The following is a 24,776-nucleotide window of genomic DNA, read 5'->3' on the forward strand; positions in this document are numbered from 1 at the left end:
TTCAGTTAACAGAAATTTAATAAAAACCTAACCAGAGGAATTTCAATCTATTAAAAAAAATTACAACTGCCTACTGAGCACAAATATTAGACACTTTCTCTGTTTTGTAAAATAGAATTAACAATATAGGACAGATCCACAGGAATACAAACAAGAGTCTAGGTTCCTTTCTGTTACAGGTGGGGTCATTTGTGTGTTTCACTCCTGAACAAAATTACCAGTTTACAGTCTAAAATCAATCATGACAATAAAATACATTCCATTTTCCAAGTTGCTGGTAATAAATATTTAATTTTTAAAAATAGTTTTTGGGTTTTTTTTTCTCTTTTTAAAAAGACACAGCATGCTGAGTACAGAGAATACAGAAAGCATCATGTTGCAGGCTCACCTGGTAGTGTAAAATGGCTTCTACATTCAAGAACGCCATCCTCAGACACCACCATGCTCTACCTCAGGTGACTCAAGTATGCTCCTCAGAACACTATCTCTACACGGTATCTAGTAGGAAGCAGGGCTCTAACAGCCGCAGTCTTAGTATCTTCTGTACCCACCACCACCTCCTCCACCTCCCCCGCCATAGCCCCCTCTCCCACCATAGCCCCCTCTTCCACCATAATCTCCCCTCCCACCATAATCTCCCCTGCCTTGGAAACCCCCTCTCCCACCGCCTCCTCCTCCCCCTCCTCCCCAGTTTCCTCCCCCTCCCCCACCTCCTCCCCAGCCTCCTCCCCCACCCCATCCACCTCTTCCACCCCCACCACCTCCTCTTCCACCCCCTCCACCTCCACCACCCCAGCCACCCCTCCCTCCGCCTTCTTGTCTCTTCTGCCAAGGGGGCATTTCAGGGGGTGGTGGTTCAATTTCATTCGGCCGTCCTCCCCTGTCAGGCACCCTTCCCATAAGCACCTGTGTGAAAAAAAGAGTTCTCATTAGGTTTCTGTTTTTCAACATTAAATTTACATAAAGGTTTCAGAGGATATTAAGGTTATTATTTCTAAATAAAGAAGCCAAATCTTTGAACATATAAGGGATGAACGTGTATGAATTAATACTGAAAATATAAGTGTGATGTTTGACATATTCCTCAGAGTACAGTAGTATTTTTAAACAAATTAAAGCAGTATTCCCTACAGTTAAAGTCTTGTTAATTTTTTCTCAGTTAAATTTGTTAAACAAAATTTATGACAAACATGGTGTCACATGAAGAACTATTTTAGCAAAATGTTTTTAAGACACAAACCATAAAATCTACATTAGTCAACTTTATATTCATTTATTTATACAACTCTGACTTTCCACCAGGGTCGATCTGGCGTTAAGTCTGCACTCCTCTGACACGTTCATCAGTGTATAAAGACTACACAGCACACAGCTCCCTTTGAATGGAACAACAGTCCCAGTTATGTTCTATAGCAGTTTCCTCTGAGGGAAACATTCCATCCTGCAGGAAGCTCATTAACACAGGAAGCCAACAACTCAAAGTAACCTCAAGAAGTCCCTAAAAGCCGGGCGGTGGTGGCGCACGCCTTTAATCCCAGCACTCGGGAGGCAGAGGCAGGCGGATCTCTGAGTTCGAGGCCAGCCTGGTCTACAAGAGCTAGTTCCAGGACAGGCTCTAGAAACTACAGGGAAACCCTGTCTCAAAAAAAAAAAAAGAAGAAGTCCCTAAAACTGACCAGATTCACTAGGTCCCTCCTTCCCCAGGAACATGTGAACAGAACAGAATGCTGAGCATCTCTCAGAGGAGCAGAGCTGCAAAGCCCATTCTGAGACAAGACCCGCTGTCCACTGTCCGGAAGAAGCAGAGGCCAGCAGCACTGCACGAAGAAATGAAGCTCAGCGGAAGAGCTGGAAGGGGAGGCTCACACTGTGCCACCTGCTGAGCTGCCTGCAAGCTGTGTGTGCAATGTGCCCCAGGTTCCCAGTTTTTGTGAGCTGTCACCCATGCTGGGGTGTGCTGTGGTGATGGAGCTGTCTGAGGCATTTCTACTACTGCAAGAAACCCCTCATCCATATTCCTTTAAGTAACCCCAGTGAAACTCACTGGTTGGACATTGGTGGTATCTGCACTTTGATCTGTCGGGGCTCCGAACCTGGGGACAGTCTCCCCAGACAAAGTGTGTCATATAACAAATGACAGAGAGGGAAGGATTCTCCTGAACTACTCCTTTCTTTGAGGAAATTTAATATCAGTAATGTACCTACTATAATATTACAGTATAGATAACCTAACTGTAAATCCAAGACACGAAATGCTTCATAATTCAAAAGGGTTTTAAGCACCAACTTGGTGGCACAAGGAAAAAAATTCTACAAATGACATCCTGGTTTGTACAGGAGAAGCACAAGCACACAAAAAATATGGCACAAAATTATCCTCAAACTATGTATATAAGGTATACACAAAACAATTCTATGTTTTAACACTGGTCTCATCCTAAGATCATTTAAACAAACAAATAAATATTATATATGTAATTTAAATCTATTTTTTAAAAAATTTTAATTTAAAGTTAAGGAGCGGTGGCGCATGCCTTTAATCCCAGCACTTGGGAGGCAGAGGCAGGCGGATCTCTGTGAATTCAAGGCCAGTCTGGTCTACAAGAGCTAGTTCCAGGACAGGCTCCAAAGCTACAGAGAAACCCTGCCTCGAAAAAAAAAAAAAGCATTAATTAATTAGTTAATTAATTAAATTTTTAAGCTAAATCTTTATTAAACATCATTTAAAATACAAGCATTTCTCTCCAAGTACTTTGAATGAGGACTATTGAGCCATTCTGGAAGACAGCGTGCATACAGACACCAATTCCCTTAGCCAAGCTTTTAGCAACACCTGGAAGGATAAACTAGGAAGAGCTGAAGCCTCCACCCGTCAGCAGACATAAACTATGCTGCATGCTCATGGCAGAGTGAAAGATTAGAGGTAACTATGGCAAGTGTCACCCTGCCAGAGCCTTGGCATAGCCAAGGGAACTCCAACAGTTTCCAGGAGACAAGGCAAAAATATTCACCTCTCAATCAAAGCAGACAAAGAATCAGCTAGACTGCAATGTCACCTATGACATGAATTTGAAAAAGAGAGAGAGAAAAAAAAAAACCAAAGGTTTAAGCACTAGAGGGGGAGTGTGGAAGGGAGGTGGTGCATGGGAGGGAGGAAAGGTAAGGGGTTGATATAATTATATTATAAATTTAAAAATTATTTTAAAATGCATAGAAGTTATGTCACAGATATGGTGGCATATGCTTTTCATCCCAGTACATGGAAGCCAGAAGCATGCCAGTCTCCGTGAGTTCAAGGTCAGCCTAGTCTGCATGAGTTCCAGGCCAGCCAGGGTTACATAGTAACCTAATACTACTATTAATAATGATGATGATAATAATGCATTCTCGCTATGCAACAAACCTAATACTACTATTAGTAACCTAATACTACTATTAATAATAATAATGATAATAATGCTATGCAACAAACTTCCACATACAAGAATCTTTAACTCTCAGCAATAATGTCCTAATTACCAAATCATACACATGCACGCGCACACGCGCGCGCACACACACAACACCAAACTTTTTTGTTTTTACTGTGCTACACATTTTCACCAACCTTTCTTAGCTATTATTCTCATATAACTTCTGCCAAATTCATAGGGATGCTGCCCCAAAATAGCCCACAAGCTCTCCCTCAAATAAACTATAGAGTAAAAACACGGAAAAGACTAACTTTAAACAACCATCCTGAGGGACAGCGATGTGGGTTTGGTCGAGTACTTGCCTAGCATACAGGAGGGGAGGGGAAGAGCAAACCAAATGCCTCTGGCAAAGAATCCTATCTCAAACTACCTGTCCCACTGCTTTTGATGATTACTTAGTTGTTGTTCTTTAGTCAAATCGCGTCTGGATGCTCTACCAGACACAGAAACCTTCCTACTCATGCTGACGGTGACATTTTGGACTTGTCTAGAGTGTTCTGCCATTACACAGTCAAAATCACAGACATCTTCAACTTCATGAAGACCACTGTCATTAGAGTTGAAACAGACGCTAAAGAGATTTTAATTAGTAAATCTACTAAGTGGTGGTAACAACTCCTGAAGATTCTTACTAGTCAGATGGATAAAGCAAATACTTGATAAAGCTACTGTAAAAGCGCCTCTCAACTCCTCAGATTCAGAAAGCGTTGACTGACTTCACGACTACAAAAGCTGAAAGAAAACTGACCTTATTGATGGCACATGCCGTCTTCTCCCGACTGATGCCACTGCTTGTCCTGATGATCTTGGACAGATCTTCACGGGCAGCAAGCAGATGTGCCAACGTAACTGTTGTCTTGGGCGACAAAGCATACCGCTTGGGCTGGTAAATCCTTGCTATGTTATCTGTTTTTGCCTACGTGATGGTGAGAGAGGGAAATCGGCACAAGTGAATCTGAATGAAAAGCAGTAGCAATCATAATCTTTAGAAAGAGAATTCATAATATGTAAGCAAGGAAATAGAGAAGAAAGCATCCCAAAACTCAATGCAATGGATGAAGTCAAATAAATAGAAAAAGTAATACAAACAAACAGAACAAAATGATACTACTCATGTTAACATATTATAAAATAGGCAATAAATCTTATAGAAACAACGGCCAAACTTGAAGAAATGGCGAGGACTAGCACACGTCTGGAGGGGACGCGGCTGTTGCCAGTGTCCTTCAGTTTAACTTAAACATTTTGAGCAACAGTAGTCCTAATGGAAATGGTTTTAAGACAAGAAAATAAACAAAAAAATCTAAGGTTAATCCACAACCTAAATATGGAAGAATGACAAAGTATTTTTAAAGAAGAGTCCTACCATATACTAATATATAATATGAGTTTATCTTTTTCTTTTTCAAGACAGGGTTTCTCTGTGTAGCCCTGGTGGTCCTGCCAGGATTAAAAGCCTGACCACCACGCCCAGCTGAATGTATCATTTTTAGAGCTAACAATTACTCTCATTAAATGTGCTCCACTGCTTTCAACTTAGGAGTTATTTAATCCAGAACTGTTCATCTATCACTCCATCTGCAGCTTTCTTAAGTTACAGGAATACGAAGGATAGATGGATCCACGAGGGGAGGAGGGGAAAGGAGGAAGGGAACTTCAGTCCCTAAAACACAGTGAGAAATCCCAGTTGCACCACATGCTAGCGCAGGAAAAGCACCCTGAGCACAGCACACACGACACCCACTGCCCCACCTGATTAACCGAGACTCTGAAGAAAAGAAAGATTGATGAAGCAAGACAGAGAATGGCTAAAGTCTCATAAATAAATGAATGTAAAAACAACGCGAGACGCATCACAGATTAATGAGCAGAAAGGAAAGCTCATTTTCCACGGTGTGGCACGTGCTGATGGATACTCAGCGAACATCGGTGATGACATCAGCGGGGAGGCACACGTTCACCAAAAGACATCCCAGAGAGCAGAGCTGTTTTATCTTAAACTTTAAAACCTATCACACTGTACAGACTAAAGTTTCCATGTATCATACGTCAAAGGGTCTAAAACAGAATCATCAGAAAATCGAGGCGATATCTATAAGTGATAGGTGAACTTTCTTAACAAAAGAGTTCAATCAAAAGGAAACCAGAAGACACAGGAAGCAGCATCAAGACACAAATAGAAAACAGGAAATTCAAATGACTAACGGGCCTATGGGAAACAACTTTCCTGATAAGAGGAAACAAATTAGTAATCTTTTTATCCATCAAGTTAGCAAGAAAGCTGGTGACACCTCCGGTATGAAGATAATGTGAGCCAAGACAGTATTCATCGGTGTACAGAAGCTCTAATTATTAAAACTAATAACCTTTCACACAGCAAATACCATTTTAGGAACCTACCATAGTACACTAAAATTTACAGTAAATTATGAAAGTTATAAAAATTATATAGAAAAATTGCTGATATTAAATAATATAGAAAGAGGTATAAAATTAAAGCTAAACAATCTTCAAAAAGACCCCGAGAGAGAGCACCATGCACCCAGACCTCCATTTCCTGAAGATCAGATAGCACTGTGCATCCAGGTCTCTAGCTCCCATGAACCAGAAAATTCCATAGGTGCAGACCTTCTGCTCCAGTGGATTCAGAGAGTACCTGGGAAGGATACTCCAGAAGGACCCGGGACCACCACGGGACCAAGTTCCCAGCTGCAACAACCTCAAGACCCAAGCAGGGTCTGAGCTTTGACTCCAGCAGTCTTTAAGGTCAGTGCGGTTGTGTGGTTTAACTTCTGCAGTGCTCCCCACAGGTCTGAAAGCCAATACTTCCATGGTTCCAGAGCTTACTCAAGCCCTGGACTCTGGCCACAGCTCATAGACAGTACACAGACTTCGGTAGTCTGACATTTGCTATCCTGACCCTGGTGGGCTCATAGACTCCAAGGGCCAACCAAAGTTATGACTCCATGAGATTGTCTCCAGACTTAGTGAGCAGCTCCACCCTTGGTCCTGTGGTGACCAGCCAAAATGGAAATCATGTCAGAGCTTCCATCTGACAATCAGCACCAAGCTTCACCAGTCCCCATAACTGAACTCACAACTCAGAGACATCCATCTAGGACAGCAGTTCTCAACCTATGGATCTCAACCCCTTTGGGGGTTGAACAAGCCTTTCACAGGGATCACATAACAGATATTCTGCATATCAGATATCTACATTACAATTCACAAAAGCAGCAAAATTACAGTTATGAAGTAGCAACAAAAAAAAATTATGGCTAGGGGTCACCACAGCATGAGGAGCTGTTGTATTAAAGGGTCGCAAGATTAGGAAGGTTGAGAACCACTGCTCTAGGAAGAATCACGGAATATAACACATTCAAATGGACTGGAGGAAGGGGAAGCCCATTCTAACAGATGGATAATACAGCATAGAAACACAAAGACTATGACAGAGCCACCATCCATGGCCCATCTCCATCCAACCAACACACGTATGAGGTAATCCAAAGCTACAGATAGATAGCGGAGTATCTGAGAAATGATTCAGACTTTTCAAAGAATTAATGGTCATAAAGGTTCAAAGAAACAGATGAACAAAGTAAGGAGATTGAAATGCTGAAAAAGAAAGAGACGGATACTTGGGGATGGTTAATCAAATAAAAGCCACATCTGAAAGCATCAATAGACAAGACCACACAGCAGATCATGGTTCAGGGACAGAGGACAAAGCTGAGATAAAAACATAAACAGATATAAGAAGGAAAATATTAAGGAACATGAATGAAATTTCCAAAAAGCCTGGAGAGAAGCTGAGAGTTAAAATGACATGGAACAGACTACTTACTGAAGCTACAGCAGAAAACTCCCCAAACTCAGAGAAAGAAACAGTATACAAACATAAGATGTACAGAAAGTTCCAGACATGACCAGAGATGAAACTCCGACATGTCACAGTCAGAATGTCAAATACAATGTAGAGAAATAACCCCAAGAGCACAGGAAAACATCAACTCACACATAAAGGCAGAAATATCAGAATTACTTCAGACTTTGCATCAGCAACCATAAAAGTCAGAAGAGCTTGGAATTAACTATTTCAAGCTCAGAAAGTAAACAACTGTGAACCAAGAATGCTATACCCAGCAAAGCCATCTTCCAAAACTGGTGGAACAATAAGAATATTCCAAGGCAATTCACAACAATCCAGCATTGTAGAAAATTCTTAATAGAAGGGAGGGAGGGAAGGAGGGAGGGAGAGAAGGAGGAAGGGAGGGAGAGAGGGAGGGAGGGAAGGAGGCCATCCGCCTGTCTCCTTAACATGAATACATGAAAGTGGATACTCCATGGGAAGTTCAGATAAGCAAACCCGAGCTGGGAAAGAAACAACCATATCCAACACAGCAACTCAGCAAACCCTTGAAACTAACACAGAGAAGGAAAAGAAATACCAATAATTCAGCAAAACAGAACATCACCAAGAAAATGCATAGGAAATAGTAAGCCCTGTCTATAATAACCTAAAATGTAAATGGCCTCAATTCACCATTCACTAAAAAGAGATAGACTAACAAACTAGATTAAAAGAACCAGCTATCTATTATCTGCAACTAACACTTAGGTAGCAGAGATAAAAAAGTGGAAAACAAATCACCAAGCAAATGGAAACTGTAAACAAGCAGGCATAGTTATCCTTATAGCAGAGCAAGTCAACTTCAGACCTGTCGTCGTGCTTTCTCACCAGGACCACCGGCCAGCAAACAATGACACAGACTTATGAAAGCTCGGCCTGAGCTCAGGCTTTTTTCCAACCAGCTGTTATAACTTATTAATCTGCCTCTATTAGTTTACATTCTGCCATGTGGCACGGTTACCTCTGTTCTATAATATATGTCCAACTCCTTCAGAGTCTCGCTGGCATCCCTACCTCTCTTTTTCCCAGAGTCCTCTCTCTTCTGGAAGTTCCACCTATTCTCTCCCGCCTAGCTATTGGCCATTTAGTTCTTTATTAAACCAATCAGAAGGTGCCTTGGGCAGAGACACATCTTTACAGTGTAAACAATATTACACAATACAAACCAAAACTAATTAGAAGACATAAAAAGGGGCATTACATATTAATAAAGATGACAACTTATCAAGAAGATACAGTAATTGTAAACATTTATACACTGGATCTATTAGAGCCCCTAATTTTATACAAACACTAAAAGGCATAAAAGGCCATCTAAGTCCTGACACAATATTAGAGGAGGGTGGTTTCAATACTACACTCTTGTATTTAGATGGATCTTCTAAACTGGAAGCAAGTAAAGAAATTCAGATTTAAAATTCAGTACCGATCAACTAGGAATAACAGATGTATACAGAATATTCCACCTAACAGAGAAGAAATATTTTTCTTTAGCATCAGATAGAACTTTTTCTAAAATCAATCCTCTCATAGGACACAAATACAAATCTCTGCAAATACAAAACAGAATCAAGTGAGAGAGAGATAATCCCTTATGTCTGATTAGAAGATGGTGTAATAAAATTAGAAATCATCAAGAAAAACTACAAAAAGATCTGGAGACTAAGCAATACATTTTTAAATTAGCAGTGGGTCATATAAGAAATACAGGAAAAGTTTAAACTCCTAGTGATAACTGGCAATGAGAACACAACTTCTCGGCACCTCTGGGGTGCTGGGAAGGCAGTCCTCTCACAGAAAAACATCTGAAGGGCAGTAGATCAGTGACCTAATGGTACAAGGCTCCTGAAGGGCAACCAGAGGCAATCCCAAGTCCTGCAGAAGGCAAGGAATACTAAGGTCAGAGGAGAACTAGTGAAATGGAGGGAAGATGTGGAAAGAGAAAAGACTGTGTTGAGGGGTCAAGTTCGTGACAGCTGCACTTTAAACAGTCCGCTAGGTCATTCCTGTGAGACCAGAGCTCAAGACCAGGATTAGACCACTCATGAGGGCAGAAGCCTATCTTCCTCGAGACTCCACTGGCCACCAGCATGGTGGGAACCAAGCTTCTAGAATATGAACCTGGAGGAACATCAAACATAGCAGCGTATGATGCCAAGTGACACAGCACAGGGAGAGCTTCAGCTGCTCCAAATAACAGTCACGATGTAATGCCGGAACTCCACTTGTGGTCAAAGTGAGGAACAGATGCCAGATTCACTCTCTGAAGGGTGTCGACTAACAACTGCCAGACAAACAGTGGCAACCATTGGCTGCCATATAGTGGACATCACAGAGCTCAGGAAAGCAGTCCTTCAAAGAGGGAAGGTCCTATAGTGGCCCTATTTACTTTCTGGAAAGTTCTAATGATTGGGAGAGGAACAGAGAGACCCCAGACTGACACCAGGTAAAGATTCAAGGAACCAGGCTATCTGGAAAGCTTCTAGTTGGAATAGCTTCATCCTGCAGTTCTCTTCAATGAGAAGACATGTCACAATCACCCAGCCTAAGAAACTCAAGAAACCTATTCCAGCTTCAGTGCCACCTAAACCTGCTTCTGCTTCTACTCTGTTTCCTCATTAGTTACTCACTGTCTCTACCTCAGTCAGCTCAAAGAAATACTCATTTTACACTAACATAAATCAAACCATGCGAGTTAAAAACAAAGATGAAAATCAGGGAACACAGTCATCAGCAAACATAAACCTGGAAGAGCCTATAATCATTGTAAGAGCAGTGGTTAGCTGACATGTGGCCCAGAATTAAAGCAGAGGGGGGGGGGGGGGGGGAGAAAGAGAGAGAGAGAGAGAAAAGCAGGAGCTGCCCCACACTGCCACCTACAGGAAGCCAGGGGGGAAGCAGCCTCACCTTCGCTCTATCCGACCACCCAAAGGACTGCACGGTCACATCCAATCGCTTCATCAACATCCGCCGGCGGCACTCGTATTCACAGCAAAGAGCATCATTAATCCTTTCCAATTTTTCCTAGAGGATTTGGGGATGAAACCACAAGATCAGACTCTTTGATTCTGCTCAGAGAGGAAATTTGAAAATTACTGTACTTTAATACTATACTTAATGATCATTTTATAATCCTGTGAAACTACGGAAAATATTTAAATAACATTTAATGATAAAACATTTATGGTGTTCATAAGCTAGTAAAGAAGCTTATCTTTCATTAGATATATGTATTTAAGCCAGACATCAGCTTGCTAAGCAGCGCATATTAAGGAAATAATAGGACAATAACTGTCCTGTCTTGCTGGCCTCACAAACTACCCTTTTCAAATCACAGCTCTGCTAATATATTGCCACTAAAAACATTCTTCCTAGTAGATATCTGAAATTAATAACTCAAGTAAAGTGTTTGATTATCTGTGATCTAATTCTCCAAAACCCTAGATGTCCATTTACAAAAGGACAGCAGTGCAATGAATGGACTGGACGCTGCTTGTCCCTCAAAGGTTCCTGTGTTGGAGGGCTGGTCTGCGAGGGGCAGGGGTTGAGAAGGAAGAGGAAGGGTACAGACAGCCTGTGTGAAATGGGGCTCAGGGACAAGTTTTAGGTCCACCGAAGATATGACCCTGAAAAGGACTCTGGGATGCGAGCCTTGTGACTTTTCATCTGGTATCTTCTTCATGCACACACATCAGCCTTGCCATCCATCAGGAAGTGACAGAGCCAAAGGTGGTCCTTGCCAGAGCTGGCACCTTGCAGACTTTGAGTCTTTTAAGCTGTGGGCTAAGTCTCGGGGTAGCCTGCCTCGAGTATTTCCTTTAAGTAACAAAAATGTTTAAAAACAAACCAGGCTATGGTGGCACACGCCTTTAATCTCAGCATTTGGGAGGCAGGTAGATCTCTGTGAGTTCAAGGTCAGCCTGGTCTACAGAGCTGGTACAGTTCTGCTTTAATTTAGTTATATAATTAGTAAAGGGAACACTTACTGCCTGTTCTGAACTTAAATCAACCTTTAGCAGTGGTTTTCCCACATGGTTTTTCTGGACTTTCGAGAGAATATCCTTCACCTGAAAGCAAATATAAAAGATTACAAAAAATATTCATACAGAATCATTTGAAACCATCTTATTTGATGTGCTGTTTTCAACAGCAAATAATAACCATGCTAAAGTGATACCACTAAAACACACCTTCACCCAGCAGGAAAGCGGGTCATGGCAGTGCCAAGTCCCTGGTGCACAAAAAGAGCCGGCTACATTCATTCAAACCACAGAGCACTCTTGTCAGAGTAAGGAAGTGTACAGAGGTCCAGTGTTAAAATGGTGTGTGGGCAATCACTGTGCAGTGTCCTCTCAAGATGGCACTCTTTACTTCCTGGTCCACTCTCAAGAGAGAACGAGGACATTTAACAAGTTCATCAATTTTTCTCAAATAAACACTGGAAGTTCTGCTTAGCCTGACACTTCACTGCTCCACAAGACAACATGGGATAAACTTCCCTATTACAAGCCTGACACAAACACTTTAACTACTTTTACAAAGCTACTGATTGAGGATATCATTTTTATTCTGAAAACAGGATATTAGACAACTGCTTTTTCTTTAGTATCATCACAGGTCATTCCAATAATAGGAATTTTGCCTGAAGAAACTGACTGCAGAGTAACATTCTAAGTTGGGTTCACCCTCCAAACTAGAGAGTGGTTTGGTGTCCTATTATATAACAACCATAGCAAATAATCAGAAGCAGTAATGTTTCTTTAAGAGTTCAAAACCAAGCTGGAGAGATGGCTCAATAATTGAGAGCACTCAGTGCTCTTTCAGAGGACCTGGGCTGTTTCCAGCAACCGTATTGTGGCTCACAGCCATCTGTAATCCCAAGTCCACGGGCTCCAACAGGCAAGCACATGGTACATACACATGCATGCAGGGAAGACAAAGTAAACGAATACAGAACAAATTCAAAGAAAAAATTCAAAATCGTCTTGAAAGCTGGGATGATAACAAGAAATGACTGTACACAGAAACAAGGGTTTTGGTGTTAAGAATGTTCTAAAGTTAGTCAATAATTGTAATAATGGCTATACAACATAAAAATTGACTAAAATTCATTACTCTATACATTTAATATGGGTAGATTTTGATATGCAGATTGGATCTTGAGGGTTACACTTAAACATCAGCTTAGAGCGAGGCTGTGCGGCACTGTCCCAAATTGTAAACTTTCTCATCTTCAGAGCAATCTATCCCTCCACTGACCACAGTTAAAGTACAGGATGCGGCATCATCCCTAAATTCATTTATTTTCTTAAAACATGCTGTTTCTGTAAGTTTCCCAAACACCATAACTATCTGTAGGGTTACTTCACATATCTTAACAAAGAGGGGTCAGCTGTCACCTCTCACTCAAGAGGACACTAAATGTACATACATTTGTAATTTCTAAATTTCCAAAATGCAACGAGACTTAAAAAACTTGTTATAGGCCGGGCGGTGGTGGCGCACGCCTTTAATCCCAGCACTCTGGAGGCAGAGGCAGGCGGATCTCTGAGTTCGAGGCCAGCCTGGTCTACAAGAGCTAGCTCCAGGACAGGCTCTAGAAACTACAGGGAAACCCTATCTCGAAAAACCAAAAAAAAACCAAAAAACAAAAAAACTTGTTATAGACTGAGCCAAGAGCAGCAGCTCAGTATCTTGTACGAGCATGTGTAGAAAAAATAAACTACAGAATTTTTTCTTCTGATAGGAACTGAATGGCACAGGAAGCTGCTTTAGGTAAACAGCCCAGATGGCACAATAAGGGAATATGTAGGAGGTTCAAGTTCCTTATAACTACCCTATCTGTGCTTATTTATTCATTTGCTACACCATACACATTTACTAAACAATCAAGAGAGTATGTTTGCTCACTGGCAAAGAAAGCAGAGTGCAGTATCCCATGGGGTGTGGGGAGGTGAGTGTCCTTCACCTTGCAAAATAACCACTTTTTCTATTACACTGTATTACAGACCTAGTTAGGACAGCAATCCTTGAATTTGAAAAGCAATTTTTGTCATAGAAAACTCTGGCATAGTCTTAGGACTCACTCATCAAGATATGATTCTTAAATATTAATTACAAATTAAATTATATGTATATTAAATATAAGTCAGAAACTTAAGTTTACACATAAAACTTTGGGGGAAGTATTTTTGTTTTGGTGCTGGGGAAGGCATCCAAGACTTTCCATATGGTAGGCCAGGGCTCTACAACAAATATAAGTTTCTCTAAAAATTGATAATTTATATCACTATTAGAACACAGCACTGACATGTTAGAATTTAGTCAGATCTTGAATGTTTATGTATATGTGTATTTATACATCTAGAATACCTTTGACTCCACTTGGCTCAGAAGGAGTGGAATGTCAGAAGTGTCTGACCTGGGGACCCCAAGGGCATCACACACAGCTTGAACTTCCTGGCAAATTTCACTGTTTTTATCTAACTGAGAATTTTTATGTTTCTTCTTTTGTAATATCTGTAAAGCTTGAAGTTCTGTACTTAAAAACACTGTAACAAAAAATCAGAAAAATAACATTAATACACGCATGAGAATTCCTTGAAAAAAGAAACTGTTGAACTAATTTATGTAAACAAGTAATAACAATATCAAAATCAAAACTAACTTACAAAGAACCAATGAGAACAGTAGCTATAGGACACCTCAAACTTCAATGATAAATAGCCATTGTTCACTGAATTCCAAAAATAGTACAAAGTTCAATAAAATATGGCTCTACGAGGGCCTTTAAAGCAGCTGTAGGAATACAGATTAATATATGCAGTGATATTTCATTTATATTTTAATAAAGCTTGCCTGAAGATCAGAGAGTAAAAGAGCCCCACTGGTCAGCCTTACAGACCAGCAGTGGTAACACACAGCTTTAATCCCAGTAGCCATATTAGTTGCCATAGAAACCGGCAACTAATGGTGTATGCCTTTAATCCCAGCCCTAGAGAGGATTATAAAACCAGATGAGACAGCTCTCAGTCAGTCTCTTTCTGAGGTTTCCTGGAGGCAGGATCACCATTTTCAGACTGAGGTCAAGGGAAAGAGCTAGTGGCTGGCTGCTTTGCTTTTCTGGTCTTAAGACTGAACCCCAATATCTGTCTGAGTTTTTACCAAACCTCCCAAACATCACTCAAGAACCCTGAAGGCACAAACTATATTTTATCTGATTTTCTGTGATGTATTCCTAGAGTTGTTCCTGGTTTAAGAGAAGGTGATCAATAAATATTCCTAAACAGTCAATCACTGTGTATCACTACAAAGAAAATACAGTGATCTGTAGAATAGCCTAACATCGAGTTCGAGGCCAGCCTGGTCTACAAGACCTAGTTCCAGGACAGGCTCTAGAAACTACAGGGAAACCCTGTCTCGAAAAACCAAAAAAAAAAAAAAAAAAAATTAAGTCAGATGTCAGAGATGATGAAGTTAGCCATTTCATCATAAGCCATCAGAGATGAGTCAGGTAAAGGAACTCTTGCTAAAATACAGCAGAAAGCACAAACAAGGGGATTTACTGACTATAGTGTGAGTATTAATATATGCTAGTAGAGTTTAAGCTGTCTGTGTAAGACTGTTTAAGACGGTGCAATACTTTCAGTCAAACGCAAAAGCCTCTTCAGTATGTAAGGTGTCCAATGTCTCAATAATCGAAGAGTATAAATTCTGATCTGAAAATAACAAGAGTACACTGAACACACGCATTCAAACGTCCGAGGAAAGACAACTTACACAGAAGTTTCAGGCAGTCATCCTTCTTCGTGAGGCGGTCTTTAATATCTCCTGATATGAGTACCGAGTACGGACAGGCCATCTCTTTTAAAAACCCACTTATCTCAAGCTGGAAGCTCTCTAGGTCGTCTCTCCCTTTAAAAGAAGTCACAGGTATTCATTGAGTGCCTACCACATAATCCACCACTGTAAAATGCATCACAGTTGACTTCCACTTTACATCCAGTTCCAGGTTTTCACTTTCATCTTTAGATAGGCAACCACAAGGCTTGACTGAAAGCAAGCACACAATGTCTACACACAGAAAGCGACATCTAAGCTTAAGAACATGAAGGACATGATCACAGGATTAGAAATATTTCTACATTTAAATCTCATGTAAGTCTCTCCAAATGGAGTCTCTATAAAATCAGATAAGCTGGACATTTTGAATATTAGCAACCAGAATATTCAGAAGCACTATCAGTGCAATAGTCATGAACTGGCGTCAGGGACGTTGTCCAACTCCACTGCTTCTCCACATTCAGATAATGAATGTAATCGTGGAATTTAGCTTCTCTGCTGTCTTTAATATAATCATGAGGAACCTGCATCATGCTTTAAATGTAGATATTTTATTTCGTCTCAAATGAATTCTATCATGTATGACAAAGAAAGTAATTAATTAGGGGAAAAACAGCTTTGGAAAAGAATGCCACTTTTTCCTCTTCAGGGAATACCCAATAATTCCTCATTTTTCACTTTATCAGACTATCTGAAATTCTACCAGACCTGTCAGGAAGACTCCAGCATCAGATGCCAAAGAGTTAAAAGAACAGTCTAAGGTACTAAGAGGTTTATAATCACAATATTTCCATGTGAATCCATGTCCTAAGATAAAGACTTGAGAATAATATTTAAATTGAGGAGTATACATATTTTTAAAACTTAATTCAAAATGAGTCATAGTCAAGAGTTTCAGTTTTTATAACAGCCAGTTCACACTGCCTTTCCCAGATTGGCAGTGAAGGCTTACGGTTTACTATAAAATTTAATTTAGACTTTTTAATAACCAGTACTGAGGCTCATCATATAACGGTTGTTCCTTATACAGTGGTCGCACTACTGATAAAACTACAGTCTGAGCACTGTCCACTGGCGTCCCTAGTAAGTGGAAGGGTGGGCAGAGCAGGGCAGCAATACCGGCGGAAGTGATGCTTTCTTCCAGGTTGCATAAGGACTTTATTTGTGAGCCTAACCAAACGCAGAGCTCTGAAAATTCAGGTGAAGACAGTCCACCCTCTGCTGCCTTGGAGAGCGCCTGTTCCTCTAACAATGGACCCTTATACCTAGAAAGGAAGAAACAACAATTTATAAAAATATAGAAAAGTTGTTTTGATATTAGCCATTCCAATGAGTGTGAGAGGAAGTTTCAAAGCTGTTTTAATTTTCACTTCCCTAACTGCTAAGGATGATGAACATTTTTTGGGGGGTATGTCCTCACCATTTTTATTTCTTCTATTGAGAACACTCTGTTAAGATCTGTAGCCCCAGGGGAGGCCAGATGACTCCCCAAACAATATAGGCTGTGGCTATTGCCTTTGGATACCTCTCAGAGGTTCAAAGTAAGCCCCTACTGCTGAAGGCACACTGAGGACATAGGACTTGGATTATCTGAGCTGAGTCTAACCCAAAGCCTCCTTCCTACACTAGCTCCCATGGTACCACATAGTACTGTACAGGCTGCCAAGGGACAGAAACCATCAACAGTCCTACCCTGTGGTGACATCTGTGAACCCCAATAGTGACCAGCATGACAAGACATCCATAAGGTACAAACCAGCAGCTGTCTAAGTGAACTTACGGCCTGCTCAACACCTAGCCAGCTGGGGCCTGTCGGAAACAGTCTTAGAGAGAGTCTCCAGCACTCTGCTAGACAAGCACAATTCCGTAACTACATTCTAAGTCCTGCCCTCATTCCCAGATAATGGAGCTTCCCTCTACAGCAAATGCAGATCATTACAGAAAACCACACCTGGACACAATGTAGAGCGAGAGCGAGCAATGGCCTGTGGGGCGCCCAGCCCCGATGGATACATCTGCAGAGCTCCAGCATCTCTGGCTCAGGAACATCGACCAGGAAGGGCAGACAGAGCACAAGAGTCAGAACACAAGGAACCCTGTGTCAGACTGCTTCTCTTAGAAATGGCTGTGTAAATCAGACATAAAAGACAGTACCAGCAGGCATGCTCATGGAAGGGAAAGAAAAATCTCATGGGGCCCCACCCTAGACAAAGAACTACAGTCTACTAATGACTATTGAGAGAACTGGCCTCTCCCAGGGATCAAAACCCTGATTGGCCATCTAATACAACATAGTCAGCCCTGAAACTATATACAAACAAAAATGGACTCAGCAGGATGTATTCATATATCAGTGTGTAAATTGAGAGATAGTACAATATAGGCTAACCCTAACATAGTACAACAATAATAAAGAAAAAGAGGCTATCAATGTGAGGGTTGTGGGCTATGGCCGGGGCTGGAGGAAGGAGAGGGAAGGGCAAAAGGAACTCTTAATTTTTCTTATTTACTTTTCAACTCTTTTTTTTTTTTTTTTTTTACTCTCTAACTTGCTGGGGTGGGGGGGGGGGCCTCTAGTGCTCTCTGCCAAGCCCTGCTGCTTGTTTTTATACATTATTTTTTCAGAATATAGACATTAACTATGTTGATGTGTGATCGTAGCTGCTCTCAGGGAAGAGTGGAACAGCTGTACAATTTACTGATTATTCTTACTCTATGTAACTAGTATCTGGCCTTTTCACATTTTTCTAGAAAATTTAAATAGTACAAATAACACAATACCAAACAGTCTTAATAGCCTTGTATCGTCCCAATTGTAAAAACTATAGTGAAAGTAGCATAAATGCAAATATCTAGTTTACGAAGTAAAGTCAAAAAGGACCTATGAGATCTTAACCTATATTATTTATTTCATAGTTTTATCATTGAAAGTATTTCTACAAGTTGTATTAGTCAAGACACTAAATTTTCAAAATACTTTATATATCACCTCAACTGTATTAGATACCAATTTTCTGTTCTTACTCTTTCTACAACTAAGGTTTTCTCAGGCATCATACACTCTCAGATTTTAGCACTCGATGTAGCAGAGCCCACTCAGCTTTCACTCTGAGATTGAAACTGCTCTCTCTGGGTAGTAGGTGTGCAGTCACAGGGCCAGTGCATCTTTTGACTCATCCCCAGGATTTGTAAATAGTTCCCTACTTTCCTGACAATCCAGTCAGACACTTCTCTACCAGGGAGGCATCTTTAATTCAGAATACAATATGAGTTCATTCCCAGACAATTCATCTAATCAATTATTTGATAAATACAGCTTGTTTTGCTTTTTAACTTTTAGAAATTTTTGTTTTCATTTCACTTTTACTTATGATCTTGCTGTATAATTATACAGAATATATACTTTTGAAGTCTAACTTACAAAATGAGGTTCATCAGCACAAATCTAGCTTACCATGTTTTGTCTATTTTAAACAGGACCTCGGATTATAGGTCAGGCTGGCCTTGAACTCACTGAAGTCCAGGATGATCAACTCTTAATCCTCCTACCAATCCCTGCCTCCCGAGTGCTGGAACTGCAGGTGTGAGCCACCACGTTTCCAGTTTGCCATTTGAATCTAATCTCTACTCAATTCTCATTCCATAGATAACCAAGTTTATTAATTTGGGGGCTGGGCTGCAATCATTTTAAACATAAAAATCCACATACTTTTTCCCTTGAGATGAAAGATAGCTGCTCCCTGCTATGGGGCCTCACTTACACACAGGCTTACTGCAGACAAATCAGCTGCAGAGAGAGCTTAAACTTTTCCTTTGTGACCCTTTTCTACAGAGAATTTATTATGTAAAGTAGGTATACAAATCCAACACTTACTGATAGTAAATCATAAGTTTTCTCTACTGTAGTTTTACCATCATGGTATCAATAATATTCATTCCCCTATAAGTCACCTAAGTCGACAAACTTTTGTATTTTTACCACCTACTGAGCCAAAAATGAGTTGTATTTCATGAAGAATATTTCCAAATCTACATTTTGCAGATAAAAAAAATTAAGCCTTAATGAGATTTAAATAGCAAGTCAGGCACAGGGACAGACATGCATATTTATAAATCATTTACTCCTTTAGAAACGCTTTGAAGTTCGTATTACTCTGATTCTCTAATGCCAACAGATAAGGGATGACTTTTAGATTTAACCCCAGATGTGACTCCAAACACTCTACATAAACTCTTGAACCTCTCCCTGTCAATACCTGTAACTAGATAAATAAATTAATTTTTAAAAAAGCCTAACTCAGCAGCCAGGACAAGGCTACATGTCCCTCCAGCCAAGCGGTGGTGGCGCAAGCCTTTAATCCCAGCACTGGGGAGGTGGAGGCAGACACAGAAGGATCTCTGTGAGTTCGAGGCCAGCCTGGTCTACAAAATTAGTTCCAGCCAGCTAGGGCTGTTATACAAAGAAACCCTGTCATGAGAAAAAGAAGAGTAAACATTCATTTCCCCACTTGTGTTCATTTCTACAATAAAGCACTTATCTAGGTTATACATAGGTGGTTATAAGTCATTTCATTGAAATCCCAATTATAAGATTCAAAAAAAGCTGATCAAGTCACCAAAAATACTGACTTTAGGAAAAGGAAAAACCCACAATCTTCAACATCTTAGCTCAAAACAGAGGTAAAAACAGAGAAAACAATCTAGCAAACCTGAATGTGGATTAGGAATGAGCCGGAACAGCGACTACTTCTGTAAAGTGCTCAGAGCATGCTAGGCCAGCGCCAAGTGTGCACCCCACCCCACAGTGAGTACTACTGTTGGCTCATGATCCCACTGAGCAAAGTGGGAACTCACTTGGGATGGTCACAATCATGGCAGCTGGCTAACCTCTACTGCCCGTGGTCCTAACTCAGACTGAACCTTCCAGAAATGTCTCCTTTTAATTATTTATACAGCAGCAGTATCTAAAACTATTCTGTGGGGTAATAATAAGTTGGGTAAGAAATAGTGTTTCTGACTATAACAGCTTCCTGAGCATCCGGTCGAGATCCAATCCAAGACAGCAGTGCTGGGTGCAGTCTAGAAACTGCTTTCCTAGTCTCTGATGGACACCGCCCCTCTGTAGCAGCGAGCCCCAGGTACTTTCCTACTGTCGCCAAAACTCTATGAGAAGTGACAGCAAGCACTTGAGAGGTGTATTCTGCCACTCTGGTTTCAATGAAATTCTACTGCTGACTGGGGCTGGCATCCACACATTCTCATTTAATTGGGAAAGTGCTACTGTCACTCCCAGTACCTGAATCCATCGCCTCTCACTGGCACCATAGTTGCTAGTTTGACACAGCTTCAAATTAGATAAATGAAGCAAGGCTTTAGTTCATTAGAGTGCTGTGGACCTTCCTCAAATAGACATCACCCAGGGCCTATTTCTTTTTCTTTTTTTTTAAATTTTATTATTTTATGTGTGTGGTGTTTTGCCTGCATGACTGTGCAGTAGAAAATTGCCTGGTGTCACAGGCCAGAAGAGGACACGGGTCTCCTGGACTGTAGTTACAAATAGCTGTGAGCCCCCATGTGGGTGCTGGGAATCAACTTGGGTCTTCTGAAAGAACACTCAGTGCTCTGAAAACTGAGCCACCTTTCCAGCCCCCTTATTTATTAACACCAATCAGCCTAAGCGATACAAGCCCTTTTTCCTGCCATTAACCCACCCTACTGGTCCCCCAGCTCCTCGGGGCTTGTCCTTGCTCTCACAACTGCCTCCTGCTGTCTAAAGCTCCACGGTTTCTCCTGTGGCTCCCAGCTGTAGGCCTCTTGTGCATCTAACACCGCTGTGGTCAATTTTCTTCTCCACCCCTACTCTTACTAGTATCTTGTGCCTCTCCAAAGCCCCTAAATAAGACCTGCCTAACACCCAAGCCTTCAGCTCCCTAACCTCCCTCTCCACTCCGCATCTGTCACTCTCTCCCTGGACTTCGCCACCACCAGAACTATTATATTTCCCAAATCATGAATTCAGGCATGTCCCTCCCTGACCACACCTCCTATCTCCCCAGCTTCTTTTTTCATCTTTCACCAACAACCGTCCTTTGACCTCCTGCCACCTCCACGCCACTAGTTCCTCTGCACCCTCTGTGCTTCCTGCTCCCTCCCCATTCGACTGGGATTCCACGGGGCATCTGGCTGAAGAAATGAACCCTTGGTACTAAGGATCATCAGTAATGCCCTTGCCTCTATACTACGATGCACCCTACCACTAAGCAACACATCTTTCCCAAACCATTAAAGGAACTTTGGAGTTAGACAGCTAATTACCTGGCAGGTCCTATTAGTAGATAAGGGAGAAAACGAACCACATAGCTGTAAAGGTATGTATTGCGTGGCCTGGTCCTCTTCACACTCTGCCTCCAGCCCCATCGCCTCCTGAAGGTCTTCTACTCTAACGTTCAGAACACAGCATCTTTCTTCCCCAGCTACTCTCACTGAGTCAGTTTCTACTCATCCTTCCTACTTTGACTCCACTGTCCTTTCCTCAGGCATCTAGCACGAACTCATGAGCCTCCTGTAATATCCCCCTGCTTTCTGAAGCACTTATTACAGTGTATCTATGGACAACCACATGTTCCTGCACTTAACTGTGAATTCCATGAAGACAAGCACCTGTCTCTTTTGCTCACCGCTGGCTCCTCTGAACAGTCTCCGAGACACAGCCACGCTCCATAAATGTTTGAAATAAACAGTGGTTTCACCCCAGACTGAAGCTCTGTAACATCTGCAACATTATCATACCCCTCTGAAGATGGTGGTGTGGAGAGCAGGTACAGTACACCAGACCAGAACCTTTTCGTCAGCTATGTGCATGGCTGCAGTATACAACCAAACCTACTAAGTGAGCCACACTGTTCATAAAATCACAAACCACTGTAACTAAAGACGCATGAAATCATCTGCTTGAGGGTACTCAGTTCACAGAAGAGCAAACTGATTCCTAACTGTTTCCTTAGTAACCGCTGCAGCTCTACACTGGCCTTTCAGGAGTTGTCCTGTTTAAGACATTCCATTAACTTCTTACTTTACCTGACAACCTAAAGCACTTTCACTGATAAACTAAATGGTTTCATCATCATAGAAAATACATCCTTCACAATCTTCATGGAGATCAGTGATCAGTTACAACATATACAATCAGTAACATTTTTCACATTTTGTCATCATAAAGTGAGTCTTCAAACCTCAAAATCTTGTCTTTGGCCTGTAGCATAAACTCTGATTGGTCTTAAAAATAAAACCCGGAGTCAGATATTAGGGGTGAAAGCTGAGAGATCAGAGAAGCAGATCGGCCAGCCACTAGTTCTTACCTCTATGAAACCCTCAAGCCAAAAGGGGCAAGATCTTGTGTCTACAAATCCTCAAGAATGAATGTTCTGAGCTCCTGTCTCCTCCCATCTTACATTCCCCTTGTCTCCAGTGCTGGGATTAAAGGTGTGTGGCTCCCAAGTACCGGGATTAAAGATGTGAGCCACCATTGCTTGGCTCTGTTTCTCTTTTAGACTGAGTCAATCTCGTGTAGCCCAGGGCATCCTTGAACTCATAGAGATCCATCTGCCCGTGGCTCCCGAGCGCTGAGATTAAAGGTATGTGCCACCATTGCCTGGCCTCTATGGTTAACTAGTATGGCTTAGCTCCGTACTCTGATTTTCAGGCAGGCTTTATTTGTTAAATCACAAACAAAATGTCACCACACTAGCTATTCCAGGAAAAGCCAATTCTAAAGTGTGCAAGCTTTTGTACTTCTCATATTGAACGTAAACAAATAAATATTCCTCAGTAAATATCAGCATTTCAGCAAATCTCACTCTCGCAACAGCTATAGTAGGAACAACTTTAACGAATCAAAGAAGGATAAAAACCATTGTCTTCCCATTTCATAAATGATTTACAAGAGCCCAAAAATTTCAAAAGTCTGACTTGGGAGCCAAACTGGAGCCTAAACACTTCTGGCTACTTTAACTTAGTAACCAATAATTACATCCCCGGTGAGGTAAGAAGAGAATGTCACAGAAGTACAAATGGTCCTGAAATAATCCCTGGCTCTGTTATTTCATTTAAAAAAAAAAACATTTTATTCAAGATCAAATAAATGCAAGGTTCCGTTGGGCTGGGTAACAGCAAAGTACGCATGACCTGAGGGCAATAAAAGTAGGAGTCGCTAGAGGAGCAAAGACGTTTGAGGGAACAAAAGCAAGGGGGCACAGAGAGAAGGTTCCAAGCTTCTTTAGGAACACAGTTACCATAAAAAGAAGCTGCACGCAAGGAGGCAGACACGATTGTGCAGAAGGCGCCAATGTGAGGTTATCAACCCTCAGTCGTTTGGCCCTTCGCTTGCACTTTCGTCCCCTTTGAACTTGTTCCTCACTCATTTACCCCATCAGTCACTGTTCCCTGCGACAGACCCCTCTCTAGTATGTTGCTAGGAATCCCTCAGTGAAGAGAGCTGGCACAGCACCTGTTCTCTGGGAGCTGGGTGAAGTTCATCAGACAAAGATGGAAAAGGAGCAGGGCTGTGAAGGAAACCACGATGGGAGGGAGTAAGAACTGCGTGTCCAGATCGTCCCATCGCTGCCGCCACCCCTGGGGTCCTCCTCATAGCACCTAGCGCCCAGAATTATAAATTGCAACGGACAGTAGATCCTTTACAGCTAATACACTCTGAAAACTGTCATTTCTCCCTGCCTACCACTCAAACGTGCATTAAAGAGCGGAGAAGGTTAAACGTAGAGGCTTGCTCTCAACTAAGAGAGTCTCCGATCTAAAAAGCTGGAGAGAGTTCCTCCTGAGCCCGGAGGAAGTCAAAGCCTGAGTGGCGTGCGTGCGACAACAACGGTCCAGAGGCGACTGCGGTGCGGAGCGGCGCGCGCGGCTTCTCCGTCCACACAGCAGGCCCCCGAGGCCCGGGGACAGCCAGCTGCGGGGAGATCGCGATGCAAAGGACAGCAGGACCCTGCCCCGCGCCAGCCTGGCCTGCTCCCGCCGCGGCCGCTCGGTCCCGCCCCGTTCCCCGGGTCCCGGTGAGCTGGAGCGCAGAGGCCTGTGCACCGCCCCGTACACCGCCGGCCGGGTCCGGGAGGCGCGCGCGCCGGAGCCGCAGCGGCCACGCGCGGGGCCGGCGTACCTCCCCGGGAAGCGGTCCGCGAGAGCACTCACCCCAGGGCCTCCAGGGTGTCCAGTACGTCCCCCTCCATGCTAGTTTCGGGCCCCAGCTCTGGCCCTCTCATGGTCGCTTAGCCCAAAACTGTTCGTCACTCTAAAAATCCCGCCGGAAACCAGCGTCATCACGCCAAGGTTCCGGGGCAGGTAGCCATGGCGACCGTGGAGGAGCACGTGGGATCCAGACCTGGAAACAATCTATGCTTGGTGCGTCCTAAAAACCGTATTTGTAACAATAGACATTTAAAAAAATGGAAAACATTCATATTTAATGGAAAATAAATGTTCATATTGAAAAGGCATCTTTGTGTTAGATCTTAACCTCGTGTTAAAGTCAATCT

The 24,776-nt window shown here is 42.1% G+C and overlaps 1 protein-coding gene across 1 annotated transcript; it reads right to left on the minus strand.

Annotated features, from left to right (window-relative positions):
• Fam98b (family with sequence similarity 98 member B) lies at nucleotides 1-24,547 on the minus strand. The gene is made up of 8 exons (XM_038330475.1): nucleotides 24,433-24,547; nucleotides 16,348-16,493; nucleotides 15,166-15,300; nucleotides 13,759-13,937; nucleotides 11,373-11,453; nucleotides 10,294-10,410; nucleotides 4,222-4,389; nucleotides 1-906 (listed from the first exon to the last, which is right to left on the minus strand). Exons 1-8 carry the CDS (start codon nucleotides 24,501-24,503, stop codon nucleotides 532-534), a joined length of 1,272 nt encoding a protein of 423 aa, XP_038186403.1. The 5' UTR covers nucleotides 24,504-24,547; the 3' UTR covers nucleotides 1-531.
• Between the last annotated feature and the right edge of the window lie 229 nt (nucleotides 24,548-24,776).

Source organism: Arvicola amphibius, chromosome 5 (assembly GCF_903992535.2).
Source record: "Arvicola amphibius chromosome 5, mArvAmp1.2, whole genome shotgun sequence".
NCBI lineage: Eukaryota > Metazoa > Chordata > Mammalia > Rodentia > Cricetidae > Arvicola > Arvicola amphibius.